This window comes from Zeus faber (genome assembly GCF_960531495.2).
Source record: "Zeus faber genome assembly, chromosome: 12".
Classification (NCBI taxonomy): Eukaryota; Metazoa; Chordata; class Actinopteri; order Zeiformes; family Zeidae; genus Zeus; species Zeus faber.
Genome location: NC_137196.1, coordinates 12,823,456 through 12,842,121, shown reverse-complemented (window position 1 = coordinate 12,842,121; position 18,666 = coordinate 12,823,456). Strand labels below are relative to the sequence as shown.

General features: G+C 44.7%; 3 protein-coding genes across 3 annotated transcripts; all 3 read left to right on the top strand.

Moving 5' to 3' along the window:
• Positions 1–552: 552 nt before the first annotated feature.
• On the top strand, positions 553–2,827 carry mrps14 (mitochondrial ribosomal protein S14). The gene is made up of 3 exons (XM_080010689.1): positions 553–647; positions 1,843–2,007; positions 2,475–2,827. The coding sequence occupies exons 1-3, from the start codon at positions 579–581 to the stop codon at positions 2,655–2,657; spliced, it is 417 nt and encodes a 138-aa protein (XP_079866815.1). The 5' UTR covers positions 553–578; the 3' UTR covers positions 2,658–2,827.
• A 416-nt stretch (positions 2,828–3,243) lies between these two features.
• Positions 3,244–6,738, top strand: cacybp (calcyclin binding protein). Its single transcript, XM_080011645.1, has 6 exons — positions 3,244–3,365; positions 4,279–4,489; positions 4,586–4,682; positions 5,073–5,172; positions 5,431–5,525; positions 5,945–6,738. Exons 1-6 carry the CDS (start codon positions 3,348–3,350, stop codon positions 6,105–6,107), a joined length of 684 nt encoding a protein of 227 aa, XP_079867771.1. The 5' UTR covers positions 3,244–3,347; the 3' UTR covers positions 6,108–6,738.
• A 1,206-nt stretch (positions 6,739–7,944) lies between these two features.
• Positions 7,945–17,693, top strand: plk3 (polo-like kinase 3). The gene is made up of 15 exons (XM_080011576.1): positions 7,945–8,228; positions 9,349–9,456; positions 9,599–9,715; positions 9,976–10,105; positions 10,306–10,393; positions 10,924–11,019; positions 11,725–11,923; positions 12,033–12,159; positions 12,310–12,425; positions 13,136–13,256; positions 13,433–13,516; positions 14,944–15,106; positions 15,302–15,431; positions 15,571–15,681; positions 15,796–17,693. Exons 1-15 carry the CDS (start codon positions 8,013–8,015, stop codon positions 15,991–15,993), a joined length of 2,004 nt encoding a protein of 667 aa, XP_079867702.1. The 5' UTR covers positions 7,945–8,012; the 3' UTR covers positions 15,994–17,693.
• The last annotated feature ends 973 nt before the right edge of the window (positions 17,694–18,666 follow it).

The window sequence follows — 18,666 nt, the reverse complement described above, 5'->3', positions numbered from 1 at the left end:
TTTATAAATTGCAAGATGAAATTAAAAGTAGCCTATTTGGCAAAAACAAAACAAAACAGATGACACTCCAGGGTAGAATTGTGAAATAAAAAAAAACGATTTATATGTATGTAAGTTCTTGTGCCCAAGACGTTAAGGCGGTTCATGAAATTCGCTGGCCTTGCACTTTGGGTAGATAAAGGATCAAACATAACGTGGAAGGTTTGAAAGATGTGTCAACAAAATGATGTGCGGGACAACCGCTTTAAACCCACCCCTCCACCCTGTCCATTCACGGGCGTGCATCATTCGGGAAGCTTCGCACTGCTTCCCAGAAGAGTCCCGACCGTCAGTGGCGTGCGGAGAGGAGGAGACCCCATGAAATCTAGTTTGATGGCTGTCCATCTGTCCCCACGGTCCTCCGACGCGGCAGGTTTTGACGGTTGGCGCCTCCTGCCGCCCCCCCCCCCCCCCCCCCCCGTGCGCCCCGCTCCGTTCGTGTGCAGTTCCCCTCCCGACCGGGCGGAGGCGCGGGAGTGGGACGGAGTGCCTCGGCGTCACGGTTCGCGCTGATCCGAGAATCCCCGCAGCCAGGCAACATGGCGACCCGCGGGGCGGCGTGGTCCGGACTGAATGCCCTTTATTCCACCATTTGCGCTCCAAGACAGGTGCGTGTTATGTCTGTCGTGAACAACAGAGCAGCGATTCTCCTCTTGATTCGTCCATGCTTCATGACGGTGGATGTCATGAACAAGTGTGCGTTATGTTAGTTGTTGCCCCTGTCAGACAGGCTGTACGTGGTATCATTAGTAATGGTAGCAGCAGTAGTATATAGTATTACTATTCCTATAGCTAAATCAAAGGGGTTCTTTTTCTGATGCAAGTCGCCACCCTCCTCCAAAGTAGAGATGTGCAATAATTAGTTCGCAAGCTTGTTTTGCTGAGAACAGCCAAACTACTATGAGAAAAGGGCTCGAACAATTAAGTGAATTAGTATGAAAGATGGAGTAAGTCAACAACGTTATTGTAGGTCATTGTTTATCCCAGCGGCTCCTGGGTCACTCTACTGCCACTATGGTAAGAAGAGAGTCAAGAAAGTGCATGTCTTCTGAGGGAACTATTCCTGTTCTTTCTATGCTAGAAGAGGTTTCGGTAGATCAAATGGTCAAGTGCAGTGCACGAGTTGCGCGTTTTCTGAGGCTTTGAGATTGGCATGACGTAAGAGGATGACGCTGAAGTCAAGTTGTCTCTTCCTTTTGCCCCGATTGCGATCCCTGATCAAGTGATTTTTCCACCCCATCCTAGGTAGCTATTTGCCACGTTGACAGTTTCAGAACTTCTGATCAATGAATTTGATCTTTATGCTATAGTTCCATGCTTTTACATGTTAAAGTGATAATATTGGGGCTTCTGTATTGGACTTTGCTGAGCTTCACTGACCCAATGTGTGAATATGTATAATGTATAAAGGATTTCCTGAATATACGTTGAGCAAATAGCCTACTCATGCACCATGACCCTGTCCCGAAACAAAAAATCTCCTTCCTAGACCACCCATTGTGTGCCTGTATTTGGTCAGCAAGGTTAAGTAACTAGTAGCAATCTACATTATAACATTATAATGCCTTAATTCCATTTGAGAGTTCAATGTGTAATCAATATGCATTCCTAATGATTCCTGCCTACTCCTGAGGCTTCATTTTTCCATCTCACCCTGATCCCAACAACATAATACATCCTGTGGGATTCCCAGTACAAAGTAATCGAATCACTCTAAAAAAAAAAGTGCGAAAATAAACTCCATTCTTATTTTAGGAACAATTTTTTCTTTCTACTAAATAACCAATTATTCGTTCTTTGCAGGCTCTGACAAGCTGCTGGGGCCGGGTGGAGCAGGCGAGGTCTTACTATGTCGACTGGAAGATGCTGAGAGATGTCAAGAGGAGGCAGATGGCCTTCGACTACGCCGATGAGAGGCTGCGGATCAACGCACTGAGGAAAAACACCATCCTGCCCAAGGAGCTTCAGGTACCACACAATATATACATAAAGACCACATCATTTATTGACATTTGTGTCGCAACTCTTTATTTTCTTTTGTTGTCTAAGCTGGGCTAAGACATGAGCACTGCAGGCATTGTAATTATTTCGGAATAGGTCATTTGCATTAATTCACAAGAGGAATCGATCCTTGATTAACATTAGATTGAAGCATTATAACGCAAGTGTGCAATTATACCTTGTGGAAATATATAGATACAATTATTGTCTTGATAATTTATATTATGATAGATTACTTCAAAAATCCCTAGGACTAATACAAAATGCAGCATAGAACCAGTATTATACCTCTTCTACTAACTAGGCGTAATTATTTCTCGATGAAAAATATATTTCCCATGTTGGGATTTAACACTGAAGCGTCAACATCACTGGTACAAAACACACAAATAATGTTGATTTTATATGCATGTTTATTTTTGTTTTCCTTGCAGGAGGTGGCGGATAAGGAGATCGCAGCGCTGCCTCGGGACAGCTGCCCGGTGAGGATTCGCAACCGCTGTGTGATGACATCGCGTCCCCGGGGAGTGAAGCGCAGGTGGAGACTCAGCCGCATCGTGTTCCGTCACCTGGCCGACCACAACCAGATGTCAGGGATACAGAGAGCGCGCTGGTGACCGGAGATCACGCTGACGTTAATAAGGACCACCCGTCGACACATTTCTGCAATAAACTTTTAGTGTTGCTTCCTCTTTGTGAATGGTGCATTACATTATTTAGAAAATTGTAATTGTAAATTATGCTGTATTGTAAAATAAAACACAATAAAAGTGATCTGCCTCTGCCATTTAACTAATTGCATAATTAAATGTAGACTTGACCTTTGGTGTTGAAATGTTAAGAAATCATCATTCATGCAGTTAAATCAAATACATTGAACTCCTTGATTCCATTTTTTGATTCGTCATATGCGGTCATACAAGTATGGAACAGCGAAATGATGAAGGCGACCTAAATCAGAAAAAAAAAAAACTATGTTAAGGAGAAGCAAAAATATATAGTCAAAACAAGGGCAAAATAAATGATATAATCAAAAGATGTATGTAACAGAGTACAGTGCTTCAAGTCATTCCTTTCACCTGAAAGCCCAAATATCTCGGAACATCCTGTAACATGCCGCCAATTGTGAATTTCCAGTTATGAAGTCACAGGCGGAACTCATATGTATAGAGACGCGATCCGGTCGGACCTCAATAAATGTAACGCAAACGTTAGCCGATGGATAGCGGTCGCGACCAAACGACATAAAGTGCCGGTTGTTCTCGTCACACCATCTTGCGTGGAAAGGCCGTCTGGACAAAACCGCCATGGATCTCACCGAGCAGGTAAATAGAGCTGTGCGTTCTAAATGTGCGAGTTGTCTCAGGAGTTTTTACTCTTTCCATCGCTAGTTTAAGCGCATGTTGCCAAATGCTATCACAGCTAGCAAGCTGCCCATCATGAGCAGCACTGTGGTAACTGCTATTATGTAAACGGGAATTCGGGTCACATTACTACTGTTGAGTCATGTGGGTGATCTAGGGTTTCTTTTTAATCATTTGTATTATATTGTATTACATATATACAGTTTATACAGTCTATTCTAGTCCTGGCCTCAGCTTACTGGTTCATAGTTACTAGAATGTTCTACACCGAACTGTACTGTACTGTGGTGTGGATGGAAAGCAAAGCAAAGGGACTCAACACTGAGATCAACCAGTTTCCAGAAGAATTGGACCATGAAACTGGTGCTTCTACTGTCCACCTGCGCAATGTTCTGTGTTGATCGCGTCTAATGTTATCAGCTCGTCAACTGCACGTGTTGTGGTAAGAATGGAAAATAGTTCACTCAGGTACATGGCCTTTGCTGTGTGATGGATAATATGTACACTTTTGTGACATTGTTATATTCCACAGTCGTATGTTTCTGTCAAAATGTATGGGGGATTTTAAACTAATATTTGAAATGTCGCAATACAAAGAATGTCAGTTTGGTAGGGTTCCATCAGTTCCTTTGAGGCAAATTTACTGTCTTCAACACCAATTAATCATATTACAATAATGACTTATTATACATTTTCACAAGTATCTTTGGCTTGTCACTTTTATTGCATCCTTATTTTAATTGGGCATCTGCAATTCTGGCATCTCCCAAAGGTCTTAGTGGCGTGGGTTTGGAAACAGTCCCAGTGATCATTTCACCGATTTCACATACTTTTCGGTTCATTTTTGTTTGTCCGTTGTCATCCCCCAACATAGATCAACCAACTGGAAGCAGACTTGCAGGAGCTGGGCTCCCTCCTGGAGAAGGCAGAGAGGAAGGGGGTGCAGGCGGTGCTGCAGCAGGAGCAGAGGAAGGTGGAGAAGGAGATTGCGGCCAAGCGGCACCAGAAGGAGCAGCAGGCGAGGAGAGACGCGGACCCCGCGGCTGCCTCCAGAGCGGCGTACACCGCCAAGATCACCAACTACGGTATCACCCCATCGCTCATTCTGACCACCTGAGGAAGTCACCGTTTAGCACGTGAGGAGTCGGGAGTCGCTCATTCTTTCCCCGTCTTCCTTTCAGGGTGGGACCAGTCCGAAAAATTTGTCAAAATCTACCTGACATTGAAGGGGGTGCACAAGATCCCATCAGAAAACGTCACGGTTAACTTCACAGAAAGGTATGGCGTATTTCCATGTCAGACTTTATCATTTTAAATCATAATTTTTTTGGTGCAGGTATCTTACCAGGTCCTTGGGGTGCTTGCATTGTTTGAATTTGGTCTTCAGAAATGTAAGGACTGGAATACCTTGAGGAAAAACGTACCAAAACAATTCCAGAATCACTTTTAATAGATAGATTATGCCAGTGGAATGTAATCCAGCATAGGTTGAAATGGAAAAATGTAATAGATTATATTTTAATTAATAGAGATCACATAAAAAATTGATTATATTTGTTTTGCATGTCCTTGAAAGTCATTGAAAATGGGGGGAAGAAATAGTGCTTAAAAAAAAGTACATGCACCATCTCGCTCGTATTTTCCCTTTATTGTGTGTCTCCTCTACAGGTCATTCTCTGTGCTGGTTAAAGATCTGGATGGCAAAAACCATCAGATGATTATGAACAACCTGCTGTGTCCCATCGACGCAAACGACAGCTGTAAAAAGGTGACTGCAGCTCCAAAAAGATCACTCCATAAAACATTTTGTTTTCTTCGTAATGATGGTCAAGGTTGGGAGGAATTTGATTTTTTTCAGACCTCATCGATGTGACACATTTTTCCTTTTTCAGGAGACTGGTTATATACACAATATTTTAAAAACATAATGGCAAAGGCCAATTTTGGGCTCGCAGCTATTTTTAAGTGCTTACTTAAGACACTTTATACTTCTGTACCATCATGACTTATTTCTCTTTCCCTCCAGATAAAAACAGATATGGTCCTCATCATGTGCAAAAAGCAGATGGCCAAGAAGTGGGACTGTCTGACTCAGGTCGAAAAGCAGAGTAAAGAGAAAGAGTAAGTTCATGAACAGATGGTCATTTCATCAATAATATCAACATTCAAAAAAAAATTTAAAAAAATGCATTTTCCCATAAAATGTACAATTTGATTCTTTCTACCCCAGGATTTTTTCTAACCTCAATGATTACCTCTGACCCAGAGACCGAGCTAAATTCTTTGATTAGATCTTAATGAAAGTCAGTTTGGTAAAGACAGTAAAATTATGTACAGCAATAATTCTTTGGCAAGGGCAGTGATGTATTTTGTGAGTTGTCAGTGTCAATTTTCTTAGTGAAGGTTAGATGATCAGAAGTCCTGTGGGAAAGCACAGAATGGGACCATCCGCATGCACATTTTGTCATTGTTGACCTCACGTTCACATGAATCAACTCACTGCTGTTATCGCGACCTTCTCTTTAATCTCCGTCCCACAGCAAACCCGCCATAGAGGAGACCGCCGACCCAAGCGACGGCCTGATGAGCATGCTGAAGAAGATCTACTCTGAGGGCGACGACGAGATGAAGAGGACCATCAACAAGGCCTGGTCCGAGTCCCAGGAGAAGAAGCTGAAGGGGGAGGACATGATGGACCTCTAAGCCGCGACGCTCCCTTCCATTTTGTCGCATGTGTAATGGCCTCGCCCTGGTTTGTTTCCCAGGTCCTGGTGTCAAAACAAAACAAAACAAAACGGCTATATTAGGATTTGGTATGACAACCTCTGATAATGATAACATATGAAGACTGGAACCGTGAACTGCTGGGAATCCTGTCTTGGCCACATACCACATATATATTTCTTAAATAATAAAAGGGGAGAATTTGTTCATTGTTATCTTTTTCATCTTAAAAAAAATGTTTGTTTTTTTTTTGGTTGAAGACCAAATCTTCTCACAAGGGCAGCCAGGAGGTTTCCCTCGTCATGTTTTTAATGATAAAAATGCAGTATGTCCCTGGCGTTGACCCGCTGGTGACACTTTTATCATGTTTTTCTATGTTTAGTTGTTTTTTTTTTTTTGCTGTAGTTTTTATTTTGTTAATTTTATTGCCATTCCATATTCTGCCAAAATGCACCTGATTGAATGAAGGTTCCTGAAGATTTTATGACCCTGCTATCATTCCAGACTACTACTACTACTGCGACACAAACAATGAAGATGCCTGGTGATGAATACCTACTTGGGCTCTGTGCTTAACTTATATTGTTTCAAAATGTTCTCCCAAAGTGTAAAATGAGGGGCTGTAATAAAAACATAGCTCTTCTCAAAGTACTGTTTGGCAGTGTGTGTTTTATAGTAAAATCACTTGCTTGGGGAGTTGTTTTCACCTTCCATATAATAGAAACGGCGAACATCATCGGTGGCCAACTACTAACAGTTGTAGATCTTAACATTTCATCCCGAAATTTATGATGCATATTTTAGTCCTTAGACATGGGCTGGAAATGGAAGATTTAAAAAGTGGGGGTTTTTTTTATTGTTATTTGCAACCGTCGCAGGCGAGTTGGCCAAAGAGCTTTGGCTTCTACGTTTCTTTCCTTGTCCAGCAGGTGGCAGCGGGGTCGCGTCCGTCAGAGCAGGTGCCAAATGCCATCGTGTACGAAATGTTCTCAAGCCAAGTGTGATGTCAAATGGGCCAGGTGCACTGCAGGCGGAAGGTGTCGAATAATAAACGTGTGTGCTTGTCGTTCCGCTCTCAAGTCATCCACGCGAAGGAATGTTTTGCTCTATACGTATTGGGCTTTCCAATTCGGGAATACCTCTCTTAATTGCAGAATGTTTGTGCGCAACATGGTGGACCTGTAGACAAGTGCACACGTCATCCCACGTCACATGACAAAAAGCGTCTCGCTGTGTGTACCGTCCGATATTTGAAACACTACGGCACGGTTAATAATATAACAATCGATATGATCCCGCAGAAAATACTTTACGAAACGTGTGGATTCATTTTCATTCTTTCCTATATTTTGACATACATTTTTCCACTACACATGTTGTATTGATGTGAGATTTGTATTTTTATTTCTTTTTTTTGTGATACACATGACGGCGTATTACACGCAGATAAGGGGCGGGGGGGGGGGGGCTCCTCGGTCCGGGTTCAGGGCCTTGCTATAAAACGAAACAAAGCCTTTGAGGAGCCCTGAGGAAACTCCCACGCCCGGACGACTCGGGCGAAGCATTTGCGAGCGTCGTTCCTGCGGCAGAAGGAGCCGCGCCGCCCGCGACGGGACGCCACCGCAGTTCATTCATAACTCGGAAGGCCGGCGCAGGGGTCGCCCGCGCGGGTTTGGCCGACGCCGCGTCCGGACGAATCGTCTTCGCGCTCCACCACCGGAGCGCCGCCCCTCGGGCCGTGACGTCACCCCTCCGGTTTATATACCCCCGGCGGCTGCCTGCCCGGACAAGCCCGATGAACGCGGTGGAGTGCGGAGCCGGACTCTGACCAGCGACAGCGGAGCACCGTGGGCTTTGACGCGACTTCCACCAGCCGCGACGGACATGGATACGGGCTGTTTCACCGCCGCTCCGCGCGTTTCCTGCCACGCCATGAATTCGGACGCGCCGAAGCCCTGCCCGGAGCGCGGAGCGCAGCCGGTGGCCGCGCCGGTGAGGACGAGCCGGAATAAAGCCGAGCAGAGCAAGCCGGAGCTCGCCACGGTGGTGACCGACTCCAAGACCGGCAGGTGCTACAGCAAGGGGAAGCTGCTGGGGAAGGTAAATTTAAACCTAATACCACCGCGACCTGCCCGCGTACATCTGTATCTTTTGGCGTGCGTGCGCGGTCGATCTGTGTGGCGTTATTTGCGGCGTCTTTCAAAGCGTTCCGATATATATATATATATATATATATATATATATATATATAAAAAACGGTGCTTGTGACGCGGCAACAATTCGTTAAGGGCCGGTTCTCCTCCAGCACCGGCCGAGTAAGGCTTTCACATCCCCCGTGCCGTGACCTCGTGCTCCCAGCTGTGCGGGAGGTGAATCAAGCGCCAGGCGTGCCGTGCCGTGCCGTGCCGTGCACGCGGCGGTGCCCCCGGTTCACCGTCCACCGGAGATCCGTCCGAAGCGAAGCACCGCGTTGGTTTCAGTCCCCCCCCTCCCCGTCATGTCGTTATTTGCACGTCCATCCACATAGAACAGGATGGCGTTCCAAACTATTTCACGGCGAACACGTTGAGAACATGCATGTGGAAAGTACCAACATGTTGCACGTCGTCATGCCTCTCCAGGCGGCCCGGACAGGGCTGCTACCGCCTGCCTGCCTGCCTGCCTGCCTGCCTGCCTGCCGCAGAGCTGGGCTGCCTTGTCAGTTTCGACGGTTGATGAATGCAGCAGCCTCATTTCCATCCATCCTGTGATCAAAGATAGTCGTGTCTGCATGGAGGAGGGTTATTTGCATTTCGGATCAGACGTGCTCGAGATCTGTTGCAGTATTTACATTTATTTTATTTATATATATATAATTTTGCCAGAGCCCTCATAAGCAAACGAAAGGGGTTCTGATTCAGTCTGGCTTATCTAGATTTGGCGTACGAGGTGGACATTTGTGATTTAGATAATGAACCCTTTTCCGATGGGCGTCGTTTCCCCCCCGTCCATTGATCAGCTGAAATCCTCCCACGATGCCACATATTTTTATTTATTAATTTTTGGTCGGCACAGCCCTGCGGGGATGGCCACCGCGTCGTCGTCGGGCGGTTCTCGGCGTTGTTGTCGTGCAGCGGTTGGGGGGGGGGGGGGAGGGCCGTCGTCGACGCTGTCATTGCAGGTTTGCAACCTGCTGCTCTCCCGCTGACCGCCCTTGCCTCTTGTGTCTGGTCCCCGGCAGGGTGGGTTTGCACGCTGCTACGAGATGACGGACCTCAACACCAACAAAATGTACGCCGTGAAGGTGATTCCACAGAGCAGGGTGTCCAAACCACACCAGAGGGACAAGGTACATTTTCACTGTTACGCTCTCATGTGCGACACTGTGTCACACACGTTTGTTTGTTTGTTTGTTTGTTTGTTTTTTTTCCACTTGGGAGGAGTTGATGTTTGCAGATTTTTGTGATTTGTGATGTGATTTGTCCCAACAGATCACAAATGAGATCGAGCTCCACAAAACCCTGTCGCACAAGCACGTGGTGAAATTCTCTCACCATTTCGAGGACCAAGAAAACATCTACATCTTCCTGGAGCTCTGCAGTCGTAAGGTGAGGGTCGCCGTCGGCCTCTGACTTCTTGTTTGACCGTTTCCAAGGCACCGGGGTACACCTGCATTCCCCTTGGGGGTACAGCCCCACAACTAAATTGATTATATTAAGGCCCGTAAGCCCACTCTCCCACAAGTGATATATCACAGCATCATCGACTGTGTCACAACACGGTGGGAGTGGGTGCTGTGTGTGTGCACGCAGCAGCCCCGGTGATGGATGTGGGGGCTGACATTTCTCTCATTGCCCTGTCTCTGCAGTCCCTAGCACACATTTGGAAGGCGAGACACACACTGACGGAGCCAGAGGTACGGTACTATCTCCGACAGATCATATCTGGCCTCAAATACCTCCACAACAGAGGCATCCTGCACAGAGACCTCAAACTAGGTATGCACGCTTACATGGATTTGACTTTTTTTTTGTTTTTTTGTCTGGGTCACGCAGGCTGGTATGTCCTTTTTGTCTCGTTGGCCTATGACGCTCATCCAAATTGCACGGAAGCATCCCAGGCATCCCGCTTGGGTTTTCGGAATACACTGCAGCTATCTGTGGAATGCTGACTGGACACATGTCTTTGTCCCTTTCAGGAAACTTCTTTATCAATGAGAACATGGAACTACGGCTCGGGGATTTTGGTCTCGCTGCCAAACTAGAAACAGTGGAGCAGAGGAAAAAGTGAGTAATTCAATGGGTTTTTAGTTTTATCTTTTAGTTTTGTGTTTTTTATTTTAATTGACACACCGGCTTATTTTTTTTCAAAAGAAACTGATCTTGTTCTTGTTGTGTAACTTTACTATTGCGTAAGGATACTCAGGTGGTATCCTTATGCAATATTACAATTACAGAACACTGTCTCTATACCTAAACAATTTCAAGTAAATATTTGAAATGATCTAGTCTGAAAACTATTTGTAAAGCATTTGAGTGTCATTTTAAAGCCAGTAAGTCATGACCAAACCTCGGAGGCACTAAGGAGCGCTCCTCAGGATCTAACCAAACTGGTTTCCATGTGGCAGCTGTAACGAGACGCTTGAACCCGCAGCTTGTCTCACTATAGTTTTATTATGACCATGTTCTGTGAATGACATCACGCACCTCACCGCCGTACAACAATGTCAGTGGCATTTTCTATAGCACTGGAATGGATTTAGTGTGCACGCACTTGAGGCATTCGTACAAAAAAGACCTTCCCTTTTCTCGCCTAGAACGATCTGCGGAACCCCGAACTACCTGGCCCCCGAGGTGCTGAACAGACAGGGCCACGGCACCGAGTCTGACGTCTGGTCCCTTGGCTGCGTCATGTGAGTTTTTGCGCCCGGTGCGTGGGTGTTGACTTTGTGTGGGAACGCTGTCTTTTGGCGTGTTTGTATAGTTGGGTAATGGTTTGTTAAAACCAGTTTGGGTTTCCGTATGTTCACGTATTGATGAGATACCACAGTAGAACCTTGTCACCCAACCTGGCCTTTGTCAATCGAACCAGCCCTTGCGTGTTTTTTATTATTATATATTTTTTTAATCATTATTTTAGTTCCCACCAGCCAAGTCTGGTACTTTGATAGTCAATGGTGCCTGGACAGCGCAAAATAATTTGTCTTTTGTCAAACGTACTGAAGAATGTATGGCTTCCTGTTAACCTGACACACACACAGGCTTGAGTCAAATTTGAACCAACATGGTGGTTTGGCTTTGTTCAGTATCTGTTAAACTGTCAATGTCAAAGGAAACAGATACGGAACTGATTTCAATGCTTTGCGGAAATAACACTGGGTATCTGTCGCTTAGAGAAACCAGTCAGTTTTTTTTTTGTTTTTTTTTTGGAGGGTTTTCTTTTTTTTGTTTGTTTGTTTTTTTTGGGGTTTTTTTGGGCAACAGTTTCCGTGCATATTCATTTGTGTTTTCATCCGCATTCAACAGAATAAATCAGATAAACGGAGTACCACCGCCTGGATAGGAGGGAACGTCCGTTTTAAACGGTTGGTTAAGAATGTCCATTTCTACTCGCCCAGATACACGCTGATGTGCGGCAACCCTCCCTTTGAGACGCTGGACCTGAAGGAGACCTACAAGTGCATCAAAGAGGTGCGGTACAACCTGCCGTCCAACCTGTCGCCTCCCGCTCAGAAGCTCATCACCGGCATCCTCCAGAAGAACCCCAGTAACAGACTGAGCCTGGACCAAATCCTCGGCCACGAGTTCTTCACCAAAGTAGGCAGCCGCCGCCCTCGCCTCAAACCCCCGTTAGTCCCAGAGCACAGCTGTTGCAGAGTGAAAGGCGAGCGTTCCTCCCGCTAAACCTCCATATCCCTCCATCCAGGGCTTCACCCCGGACAAGCTGCCCCCCAGCAGCTGCATGATGGTGCCCGAGCTCCACCCACCCAGCCCTGCCAAGAAGTTCTTCACCAAAATGGCCAAGAGTCTCTTCGGCAAGAAAAAGGCCAAAGGTATGTGGCAGCTGATGGTTGATGGAGAGGACTTGGTCATCCATTTTGAGATTAATAGGATTACACTCAGATGTTTTCATAAATACAAATGTAGTGATTATTATATTTTTGGAATGCTATTTAAACTTTTTTTTTTTTTTTTTTTTTAAGTGGAGAAAATTCCTTGTGACGACAAAGACGAGAAAGATCTCTCCAAACTGGTGTCAGGCATCGTCAAATGCTCAATCAGTCGCCAGATCAGCTATAAAACAGTGGGACCCCACGAGGTACAGGACAATGAATGTCATGTTGTTTTATGTCTCTCTCTCTCTCTCTCTCTCTCTCTCTCTCTCTCTCTCTCTCTCTCTCTCTCTCCCCCCAACATGGCTAGAGGGCTTGTTTTGGTCAAATGGGAAGCAGTCCATCCTGCAGCAGACGCTGTCCTGTTTTGTAACTGGAAAAGACTTCCTCCCAAGTCGCTAATGCACTTCAATATTTCTGCGTAGCATTTGTGCCGAGCTGCTTTTTTTTTTTTTTTTTTCTTTTCCTTCATCTTTCAGGAAATTAATTTGCGACAGAATTAAAATGGCTTTGGCATTTGGTTATTGAGTAGACAAGTAGTCTCATTTTAGTGTTTATATCAATTAGGGAACACAATTTTTGTGGGTGGTACATTAAATGAGGCATCGCAAAGGAATTATCTATTTAAGAGGATTTGGGTACTTAATATCGAGCAGTGGTGTGTTCCATGTCAAGATTGTCTGCAAATAAATGCCAAGTTAACTGCTTTGCAGTAGATGGATGACATTTATCTGTTTTTATATATGTATGCCTGCAACCCTTTTCCCAGATTCCTACAAATTTAAACGATTAACCCAAGCCGATTCCTATAAATTGTATTTTTAATTATGCAGTCCCGTGGCTGCATCCACATCTTCACATTGTCGCGTGGATCCAAGTGACTGAGGATAAACCCGCGTTGTGTGTTTTTGATCAGGTCCCCACTCCCACCGGCCAGCTGGTGAGCTCCGTGCCCCTGGAGCAGACCCCCGCCGAGGAGGAGTCCAGGAAGTCTGTGTCCCGCTCCTTCAAGGGAACCATGGCCAGCAGCACAGAGCGTAGGTTGCACTCGTTCTTACACCGCCATTCAAGTGTCGATGCCAGAACTTCATTCTGTCCGGTCACTTCATTTAGCAACAGTGTCCACTTACTCAGACCTTTTATTTTTTGACTCCTTTTTTTTTTTTTTTTTTTTTTTTTTTTCTGCTTCTCACGCTCTTTCTTCTTTTTCCAGCATGCGAGGATGTCTTGACCCCCACAGCTGTTGCTGAATCGACCACAAAAGTTCTCAACACTTGTCTGGCTGCTATGCCTGCAGGTAAGCAAGACGGGCAGAAATGTGTCGCTTCAAACTCCATTTCGATTGTTTGTATTTGAATTGGAATTGCTCAACCTGAATAATTGCATTGGAAAAACTGAATCTGAATAGCCTCATTTGAAATTGAATTTATTTGTTTGCAACTGAATTCCAAGGGAACAAGACCGTGTACATAATTATTTTTAAGAGTAAAGGAGCTGCTCATCCCATAAACCACTGTGAATGATACCTTTCCAACGACTTGCAGCCTAAGTTTAGCGCTTGTTCTTGTTAACCTAATTGTGATAGTGTTTATATTGTTAATAATGGTGTTGAATCATGGTTGCTCTGTGATTAACGTAGCCGTAGCCGTGCGTAACGGGGACACTTTCTCAGGCCGAAAAGCAGTTCTGTGAATCTGCACTCGATTGCCCTTCCTCAACGCCCCGGATGTGTGAGACACACTGAACTGAAATTGAATTGTGAGAACTGAATTAATTTTCAGTGAAGATCAAATACAGTTTCAGAGCAAATAAATTTAATTTCATAATATTGCATTCGGTTTCAATTACAATTATTCAAGTTAATGCAATTCAAATATAAATGATGTGCAGGCATTTTTTTTTTTTTTTTTTTTTTTTTTTTTTTTTTAGGTAAAATGATGATTTATTTTAGTGACCGTGACTATTATTTAGCCGTTAAGTTTTTGTATATCAATATACGGCCTTCAGAAGAGCACTTGAAGTAAATCCAGGACCCATAACAGGGTTTTTGCTGTCTGTGCTGCAGCGTACCATTTTAAAAAAGGGTTTCTAGAAACGGTGTACTTATATAATCTGGATCTCTCTGAGGAGAGGGAAGATTGCAACGCCCCATAATAGACTGCAAAAGAACAGTCCTTTTAACAATACTTGGGCCAAATCCTGGCTGCCAAAAATGCGTAGCGGCTCCAACTAGATTTCTCTGAATCATGGTTCATGAATGCTGGGAGGCATCTGTCCTTCTGAAGTAGTGGTGCAGGCCATCATCTGTTTAAGTCAAAATAATTTACATGTAATATTAAAAAAAAAAAAAAAAACCACTAATTTGTACTGTTGTCGGCACGGTGTCCCAGAACCCCATAACAAGTCTTCCTTTTTTTCTTACCCACCCATTCTACTTAATTTATTGAATTAAATATGAAGTTGGGTCATTTTAATTTCATTAATCCAAAGGTTTCCCTCACCAGCTTGTTTTTGTTAAACGTCATTATCTGCTGACTCATGTCCAATTGACATTGATGCAGTTTGCTTATCTAGTACGCATTGTTTTTGTTTCTTAGCTGTTAACAATTTTTATTATTATTTTTTTTTTACCTTTTCAATTCAGGCAGTCTTTCTAAGCATCACAGATCTCACCTTTAAACATATGTTGACTTGACATTTGTCCGTTCCCATTAATTCCTCCAGCGACCAGAAACCCTCCGTGTCTGTCCAAGCCCCAGTCCTTCCTGTGGGTGACTAAGTGGGTCGACTACTCTAACAAATACGGTTTTGGCTACCAGCTTTCCAACCACAGCATCGGTGTGCTCTTCAACGAAGGAAGCCACTTCAGTCTGTGCGACCAGCGCAAGTAAGAAGCTGTGTGTGTGTGTGTGTGTGTGTGTGTGTGTGTGACACTGTGTGAGAGACAATTACTTTGATAACTCAAAAGCGGTACTTGTGGATCTCATTTTCAGCCATTTTGGATTCTGTTGCTTGATCAGTCTTTTAACCCTACTGGTACGGGTTGACTAGCGGTAAATAATTTTTCTGTTTTTCTTAACAGGACAATCCACTACTGCTTGACGAACAACAAACACTTCACTTTCCAGACAAGCTCGCTCCCTGAGCAGCTTCACAATCAGAAACAGATCGTGGAGCTCATGGCCAACTACATGGAACAGAACCTAATGGAGGTATTAAAACCGTGAGGATTTGCCGGCGCTTTTTTAGAAGCGGAGGACTTAACTTGGAGCCAGTTTAGCTGACTCGCGACCCACTTCTTATTTAACACTTCAACGTACAGAGATCTTCAAACCTTCCTTCCTCTTTCAGGGCGGAGACCTGCACTGTGAAGAACAAGCCTTTTCCCCTCCTCCTCTGCTGCTCCAGTGGGTGAAGACGGACCACGCCCTGGTCATGCTCTTCAACAACGGCACTCTACAGGTTCGGACGATGCGTTTTAAACACATTGACAACTGTAATATTTGCAGGTGGTGTTAGGAGGATGACTTCTGTACATTAATGTGTATTCCTGTCTTCCTTCCTTCCTCCATCCAGGTGAACTTCTATACCGACCACACCAAGGTGATACTGTGCAAGTCGTCGGACGGCTCCTACCTTCTCACCTACATCAGCCGGGAGCGCGTCTCCTACACCTACCTGCTCAGCATGCTGGCCGAGATGGGCTGCTCGGCCGAGCTGCGGCACCGCCTCCGCTACGTGGTGCAGCTGCTGCAGCACCATGCAGACGCGTGAGGGCCCCGGCTCCGCCTCCGCCAGGCTCTCTGATGGTTCGATGCGGCCCAAGTCCGAGGCAGACGCAGCGGGATCCCCCCCCCCCCCCCCGACCGCGTCGGCCGTGTCCTGTCTGGACCGGTGCCTGGGAAGCAGCAGCAGCAGCAGCAGCTGCTGTTGCTGATCAACTTGGAGCCTGGAGGGTCGTGACAGGAAACAACAGGAAGTGGTTGCTTTTTTTGTGGCGGCCGCTTGAGGGGTTTGTGCCTATCCAGCTCATGCCTCAAGGGTTTCCACCTGGAAGGTATTGACGCCTACATGAAGGGACTCCTTCTCCCAGTTCTGTTTGCCTGAAATACAATGGATGCCTAAGTGACCGCTGACCCCCCCCCTCAACTCCCATCCCTCGTTCAAACCACTGCTTTTTTTGGGCTGGAACTTGTGAAGCCGCCAAACCAACCGCGCAGTGTTCATCTTCTGCTCTTGGACAAACTGCGTCCTGAGCGGAGAGACACCCTCCGGCTCTCGGCTGCTTTCTGGTGTGTTTGCAACATGGTGCACACTTTTGTTATTCATCTTTTCTTTCCATCTCGTAAGATCCAGTGACAAGACAGCAGATCACGCTACGGTCTCACATGCACAAAAAAAAAAAAAAGAAACAGAAAAAAAACAAAAAACATTCCTGGCCTTATTTGTTGATGAAGGTGACGTCGCTTTAGGGAAAGTAATGTTTCTCTTCTGCTCCGACTTCACTTTTTCTTTTTCTTAATGAGAAATGTCACTGGTTGGTACACGTCATACAAATGGGGCTATGGGAGCTGACACAATTTTGCACTATATCTGTTTTTGTTTTTTTTTTTGTTTTTTGTAATTTAATTTGGTAAAGCAGAACCTTTTACTTCACTATTGCTGTATTTTATTTGTTTTTAAACTAGAGATGCCAAAAGACCCTTTTTTTTATGTTTCTTTTTGTTTTTAATTGATTCTCTTTTAGATTCACATAGGTGTGTGTGTGTGTGTGTGTGTGTGTGTGTGTGTCTGTGTGTGTGAAACGACTGTGCTTGGTAAACAAGGAAACTGGGCTTGGAGCTAGAGGTGGGTGGTTTTGGGGGATAAAGTGCCTTTCTGAGGGATGCCTGCATAGTGCAATAAACAGCCCTTCTGCGAATGTCAAGTTGGATACAAACACGACTCGGATGGGTTTCAAAGGCCGTTGTATACTTTTTGTACTTGGAACTGGGTTTAAAAAAAAAAAAAAAAAAAAAAAAGTGTCATAGCACTACATTCTCACTACCTGGTATAAGCTTTTAGAGAAACTGGTATCGTTAATGTATATCCCAGTAATATCTATTACACGGGGGGAGAAAACCGATCATACTCCATTGTACTGTAATCCTCATGGGTTTACATCGCTTTCTCTGCCCACACGTGTATCCTTAAACTGTGACCTTTGAATGAAAGTATTTACGTACCAGTGTTTAAAATTTAAAAAAACAAACACAAAAAAAACCTTGTGAAAGCCATCCGTTTTGTTTAGATTTATTTTTTATTTTTTTGGGCACGTAATGTCTTGTTTATTTATTTTTTATTTATACATGGTTATTTTTGTTTTTTATTTATTTGTTATGGTCATACCACAAGGTAAATGTTCAAATCTGATCACATTTTTATGTATTGTATGATGGGGAAATGGGACAAGAATAAAGTTTATTGGAAAGGAACTTGTGTTGCACTGCTCTTTTGGAAAAATATAGAAACCTAGAGTCCATATGGAAGTCTTGATTTAAAACTATGGAATTATTTTTTTTCTTTTTTAAATCATCCAATCATTTGGCAGATGCCTTTTATGGCCAAAGCGTACATTTCTCAGTATTTCACCTAACCGTATGTTACTCACCATTGCTGATGTGTATCTTTGAGTTGACAAACGTAATGCTCAGCCCCCCAGCGTTGTAGACGCATGATTCTCTCCTGGCATAGAATGTCCACAGCGTTAAGCTGCTCTAATTCAGGCATATGCACTTGTCCAAAAAGATCTTTGAACTTCTTGTACAGATGGAGCCAAAGATATATTTCAAGTTAGTGTTTGGGTACAGTGTAGCTGTCATGACGGGTACTTGAGGTGTAGCTGGGGGTACTGCAGAGGGTACTTCAGAGATATCTACGTAGTGTCATGTGCAGTGTTGGCATACTATGATCCAGGATGCCTGCCTGCTACTTTTTGCATACTATGCTCCTTGGACATGCAAAACCCTAACTTGCCAGACCAGATCGTATGTTAGTATGGCATTTCGGGCATTGCACCAATCTCAAGGCTTCACATTTTCTGTCCAGAAACCCTTCTTCTACAGTCTGTGGCAACTTAGTGAAGCTAAAGGGGATCAGCCGGGCTGTTTTCCACCACTGCCGTCAGAGGACACACCTTGGCAGGAAGTAACACGCCCACGACATATGCTTCACCCACTCGGTGGACCGAGAAGCCTACAAAGCCCTTTAACTTCCTGACATTGATTAGCCGTGTCATGAAAGATGGAGGCTTTCATGTCGTATAAAGCCTCGTAAAGTGGAACGCAAACTGCCCGCAAACTCATCCTGCCCATTTGTGTGCGAAGACCAGGATGAAAACAAAACTATTGTGGGAACGGCTGTTTAAATTCCGCACTCGGATCCAAACATTAAAGAGGATTACGCTGC

Bases quoted from the DNA above. Each gene is read 5' to 3' on its own strand.
- mrps14 (XM_080010689.1), top strand. From the start codon at position 579: ATGGCGACCCGCGGGGCGGCGTGGTCCGGACTGAATGCCCTTTATTCC. The intron at 648-1,842 runs GTGCGTGTTATG...CGTTCTTTGCAG, and splicing joins CCATTTGCGCTCCAAGACAG to GCTCTGACAAGCTGCTGGGG. The intron at 2,008-2,474 runs GTACCACACAAT...TTTTCCTTGCAG, and splicing joins TCCTGCCCAAGGAGCTTCAG to GAGGTGGCGGATAAGGAGAT.
- cacybp (XM_080011645.1), top strand. The intron at 4,683-5,072 runs GTATGGCGTATT...TCTCCTCTACAG, and splicing joins ACGGTTAACTTCACAGAAAG to GTCATTCTCTGTGCTGGTTA. The intron at 5,173-5,430 runs GTGACTGCAGCT...CTTTCCCTCCAG, and splicing joins CAAACGACAGCTGTAAAAAG to ATAAAAACAGATATGGTCCT.
- plk3 (XM_080011576.1), top strand. From the start codon at position 8,013: ATGGATACGGGCTGTTTCACCGCCGCTCCGCGCGTTTCCTGCCACGCC. The intron at 10,106-10,305 runs GTATGCACGCTT...TGTCCCTTTCAG, and splicing joins GCACAGAGACCTCAAACTAG to GAAACTTCTTTATCAATGAG. The intron at 13,257-13,432 runs GTAGGTTGCACT...TTCTTTTTCCAG, and splicing joins CATGGCCAGCAGCACAGAGC to CATGCGAGGATGTCTTGACC.